The 5,442-nt window shown below is 39.6% G+C and overlaps 1 protein-coding gene across 2 annotated transcripts; it reads right to left on the bottom strand.

The window, feature by feature from the left end:
* Positions 1 to 331: 331 nt before the first annotated feature.
* Positions 332 to 5,134, bottom strand: LOC103697004 (prefoldin subunit 2). 2 transcript variants are annotated; one of them, XM_088716983.1, is made up of 3 exons: positions 4,622 to 5,134; positions 3,874 to 3,975; positions 332 to 894 (listed from the first exon to the last, which is right to left on the bottom strand). In XM_088716983.1, the coding sequence occupies exon 3, from the start codon at positions 887 to 889 to the stop codon at positions 449 to 451; it is 441 nt and encodes a 146-aa protein (XP_088573109.1). In that variant the 5' UTR covers positions 890 to 894; positions 3,874 to 3,975; positions 4,622 to 5,134; the 3' UTR covers positions 332 to 448. The 2 variants fall into 2 exon arrangements, with proteins under 2 accessions (XP_088573109.1, XP_008776987.3); XM_008778765.5 differs by lacking the exon at positions 3,874 to 3,975 and having other exon boundaries at positions 4,622 to 5,123.
* Positions 5,135 to 5,442: the final 308 nt, after the last annotated feature.

Raw genomic sequence — 5,442 nt, 5'->3', positions numbered from 1 at the left:
AACCCTTTCAGATTCAGCCATTCACCTATTTTTCCATTTGACCGTTCAGCTAGCCTTTGGATTCTAACAGTTGCAAATGATCCACTTCGACATATGGTGGTGAGAACCCTGTCAAAATACCCGCAACCACCGAACAATAAACAAGGCTTATTGTCTATGATCATACATGGCACAGGTTGGTGGTCTTCGAAACTAATCCTGTGATACACTGGGACGTTCCTGCTGCACTGAGCTTTCAAACATGCAGAGAAGAAAGGCCGACTAAAACTCTTCACATGAAACTAAAGATTTGTCTAAGAGGAAGCAGTCACAGCACTTACCTACACAAATATGTTTGACAAAAAAATATAACCATAACCATGCACAAAATTTAGTTCCTATGATTAACATCAACCACATATTCATCTAAATGTTTCAACTGTTTTAACTTCTTGTAGCATCCCTCACCCTACTCATTTGCTGGACCTACAAGAACACCCTGGGCGAAACCTTCTTTACGATTACTGTCGTCCTTAGCCTCACTGTCTGCTCTTCTGATCTTGATCTTATGCTTCAGCTCAAACTCCTCAATCTCTTTTTTCTTCTTCTCCAATGCCTCGTGAAGGCGAGCAATGACCTCTTCAAGGCCCTCCTTGTTGCGCTGCACTGCAGGCAGGACCTCCTTCATCGTCCCCTCAACCAGCACACCACCAACCATCCGATAGCAGCGCCTAGAGGGATCGAGTGGTTGTATTGCACCAATTACAAGGGAATGCTCACTAATTTCCATCTCCAACTCCGTGATCTTCGAGTAGAGCTGGTTGATATCAGAGCGCATAGCTGCATATATATTTGCAATTGCTTGCTCATTCACCGGTTCCCTACTGTCAACACTAGCTTTGCTTGCCATGGTTCCTGAAAATATAAAGAACTCAATAAGATATATGCAAATATATATTAGCAAGAAATATCTGTCAAAATGACATCAATATTTTGTCAATTTTTCTGTCATCAAGCATTCTCAAGTTTCCATTTATAGCAAATAATGTATGGTCTCACTTGCTCTGCACTTCTACTGCTGTGCAGCTCAACATGGACATATATCAATGGAAAATCATTTCCATCACATGTAATTCAAGCATTGCCCAGAGATCCAACATCTATTCTATGATATGCAGCAAATGGGGACTAATGGAACCACCGAATATAAAGGGTTGAAGTTACTGGTTCTTACCAGTCCATACTAGGTATATTGAATCATAACAATAAGGAATTCTTATGCAGTGAGCCCCTCAGTATAGTACTCTATGTAGCCAATGTCACCTTTGCTATGCCGGAGCCAAATGGTGTACCATATGCTGGTATAGTACAGTATGTACAGGTACCATACCGTACTTATTTTGAACAAGCATGGTTTCCGGCAGTAGTACTTCAACCCTTCTCCTACTTCTCCTACTTGAACTTCATATTCTCAAGAATGAATTTGACGAAGCACAGAAGAGGCCCAAAATAGCAGGTCAATTAGTAACAAAATCAATATTTTCGATTAGACGTCATTATTTCTGTGAGAACCACATAAATATCACATATTCAAGCTTCCGGTACAACAAAATAAAAGGATGAGATCTGGAACAGGTGCATTGGTCATGCGTTAAACTCTGCGTAAGTTTCATTGTGAGTCCATTTTTTTTCTTTTAGGGTGTGTACCAAACTAGATCTTCCTAATGCAAAGCAGAGTGCACTGATTGTTGGGCTCATTTTGATATATTTATTGCTTATAACTGTCATGCTTTGATACAGAACCTATCTATATGAATGATACTTGTTAAAACCAAAATATTTTGACAGCGTATTATCTAATAGATAGGCCTCCTTTTGTAATTATATTTCCCAATAGAGATAATTGTTTGGGTTGTTAACATAGTGTATTTTGTGTCTCTTGCATTATGTTTTATAAATTTATCCACGCATCTTCTAAAGGATCCATAGCATATGATGTTTACAAAAGTTGGACCTATTCACATGTATCATATATGGTATAGACCAAAACTGCCATAATGTGAGGCATTTAAGATTGAGATAACATTTCAACCAACTTGCTTTGGTATTCAAGACCATCCAAATCATGAATAGCAATTAAAGATCAGCTGAATTTAGCTCTAATCCTCGATATGATACCTCCTTACAAGAATATTTTTCATCAGAAGTATTTTCAAATTTGAACAATCAGAAATTGAAGAGAAACCAGGAAATGTTGGATTTTCAAAAACCAACAGATCACCATGAAGATCATAAACAATCATTTACACCTCAAAACTTCAATATGAAAAGATCATTTAATATTCAAGCTGATTAAGGTGCAAAAGAAAAATCATGAAGATGATAACGAAAAATCATAGGGCAAGAAAAATTACAAAACAGGAGCGGCCAAATGGTAGCAGCAAAAGAAAAAAAAATAGATCTGATGGACCAGATACAAAGAGAAATACCAACCAATATGCTAGAGACAATTCAGGACTCATTCAATATATATTGAAAATTTTCACTCAAGTATCTTCAAACTTCTTTTGGGATATAACTTCCAGGCTAGTAACATATGGCTTCAGAGCCGAAACTAATGATAGCAATTCATCTCCACCAGTCTTCCAAATAAAACTAATTATTAAAACACAAGGGTAGATTTCTGCAACAAGATCCCTTCCCAATCTATTAATACCATGTTGATGACATCATTGGGCAAGAAAAGATGTACGTGATAAATGGCTCATTTCTTGGCTATGAAAACTCTGCATATAGTATAGTCACCTCCCATCTTGTTCTATTGACGAAATCATGAATCAAAATCCTGTACTTGCATACTGGCGACCAATATCGTTGGACTTTTGGGGACAATCTCTGCTCCATATCACACATGGAGAAGGTAACCAAGATCCAAATTCAGCAACAGAGAAATTAAGGAAAAAAGAGATTTTATTTCATCATTAGGTCCTCTACTCAATTCCAAGGATTAATATGAAACTTATAGTGATTCCAAAGACTCACTAGATTAAGCTTCTACATCCTGAAGGATCCGCTTGAGCAAAGGGCTCCAAAAGACAGTCTTGTTAGCTATTTTAATGCAATTGACAACTTTGACAACAACAATCTAGTGAGCAAGCAAAGCCACCTTGAAGAGATTGAAACAGAACTTTATGCCGAGCTCATTGCACAAATTGCAGTGTAAGTACATTACGTAAATTGATTTGTCCAGTGATGGATGGCAATTGTCAAGTTCATTTAGTCCAAAGTACTGTACAAACAACCACAAATGAATCGAAAGAAAGTTGTTTCAGGTCCAGCATTGGCAAAAAATGGATTCAACCCAATGCAGACTGAAATTATTTGAAACATTGTTAGGTCCAGATATTAGAAAAGTGCAGATGACTTAAATTTAATTAGTAATGCTTTAATTTGTTGATAAAAGTTGCATGTTAATGCTACCTTGAGTAAGATAATGTGGGCTGGTGTAGCTAAGCATTATAAAAGATGGAAGTGTTGCATGTTGTTGATACATGTTTGCTTCTGTTAACAGAATTCAAGTTTGCTGCATTTAACCATTTCATGTATCTAATCAGTTAGTTGTGTTGTTTAGCATAACTTCCATATGGCTATTAACTAATTGCACATGAAATGAGTTGTCCACAGCACCTACAATTTATACCTGTTCCCTAGCACATGAAATAGTTTTCATTAAAATCAATCTAGACATGTTCTTATGAATTGGGTCTGGGTTTATAAAATAAACCCAATTTGACCCAAGAAAGCAAACTAAACCCAACACTCATATAGCGACTAGGTTTTGGAACCAATTTTGTGGCTGCATAATACGAGTCAGTCCACGATCATGAAGCAGACCTGCTTGCAGCCCAACTGTATCTGACCCAATTTGCTAAAATGTTGCTGCTGATTGACCTATATCCGTTAGCAGCTTAAATCCACTGGCCTGCAGCCATCCAACTACAAAAAGAATAATTGCAAAGATAGCTTGAGGGCCTGAAGATCATCTGACAGCATTAACAATCTTGTATTCAATTATTTCAAGCATTACAGCATGGCACAAACCAATTCCCCATAGACCAATAAAGGTGCTTGCGACTCAAAGGAGAATCAACATCAGTAGGATAACCAAATGCCTAATTCTACACGCTGGAAACTAAGCTGCCCACCAAAAGAGTGTGTGTGTGTGTATGTGGCCTAAACTCACTGAGAAGGTAAGAAATTAATTCAAAGTACCATCAAACATTAACGAAGAGAAGAAAAGGATAATTATCTCAACGTCATAATGTGGTCGCTTTAATCACCAACCATCCTAATATTGTTATTCTTTTTAGAGGATAGATTTATATTACTGGACAAAAAATCAAGCACAAGAATCTAACTTAGCTTCCAACACACATCAATGAATCAAACCCTCGATTCTTATAATAGCTTCACAGCATAGACATGAAGAGTTCTAATTTTGAATTAAAACAACCAAGAAATCAGAACCGTAATCCGATAAAAAAACAATAATATTCTCCAAACTATCGAGAATTTGTAGGAATGAAATAGCTTTTCTTTAAAAACCTAGAACGAACCAAGTTGAGTACAAGCCGAAACCGACCTGGAATCCGAGGCAAAAACCGTAGCTTTTGGATGCTGGAGAAACCCCAGAATACAGTTCAAGACTAGGGTTCTGAGGAAGAAGTGGGGAGAAGAAGCTCGGTGGGAAATGATCAAAGAAATAGAAGACAGGGGGAAAGACTCCAACTTTGAACCAGGGAAGAGACAGAGACTGACGTCTGGGGCGGCGCCGTCGGACGCCGGAAAGGTCCGGCAGCGGAGGCCGGCGGCGGACGGGCGCCGACGGAGAAGAGGAGTATGAACTCGGCAGCAGAGTCACAGACCGCTTGATGGCATTTTTCAGACGAGGAATGGAAATAAAAGGGTCGGGTCGGGGTGGGTTAGGTTTGGGTTCGGTTTCGAGTTTGGGGACTTTTAGCCTTCAAGCTGGTCTTTCAGCCAGTCAGGCAGGGTGGCCAGGAGATTCATCCTCTGGTGGCGAAGCGGGAGGTGCTGACGGCGAGACATATGGTCAGAAATATTCTGAAACTTCATAGCATGTGGAGTGCCCTATTGCAGCCACAGGGAATCCCAAGGGAAGGGCCACCGACTTACAGGCGGTGATGGGAGGGGGTGCTGCTCGGCAGAAAGATGGTAGATGGATATGGAGGATGTGTTCATCCTCGGATGATCTTGTTCTTGTGGAAGGTGGCCTAGGGCTACTTACCAACTAGGAGCGTATTGGCAGGGAGGGGTGTCAGGATCACCCCGAGCTGTGGCAAGTATCCGAACATAGAGGAGTCCATTAGCCATGCCTTGATTGGATGCCCACGGGCAATACAAATATGGACGATCTTCTACGACAAATGAGGAAAACCATGT

The sequence above is a fragment of the Phoenix dactylifera genome, chromosome 2, assembly GCF_051530095.1.
Source record: "Phoenix dactylifera cultivar Ajwa chromosome 2, Ajwa_hap1_PhDact_Kaust_v1.1, whole genome shotgun sequence".
In the NCBI taxonomy this organism is placed as follows: domain Eukaryota; kingdom Viridiplantae; phylum Streptophyta; class Magnoliopsida; order Arecales; family Arecaceae; genus Phoenix; species Phoenix dactylifera.
This window is presented reverse-complemented; position numbering and strand designations above follow the sequence as displayed.

Coding starts and splice junctions, on each gene's coding strand:
- LOC103697004 (XM_088716983.1), bottom strand. CDS start 889: ATGGCAAGCAAAGCTAGTGTTGACAGTAGGGAACCGGTGAATGAGCAA.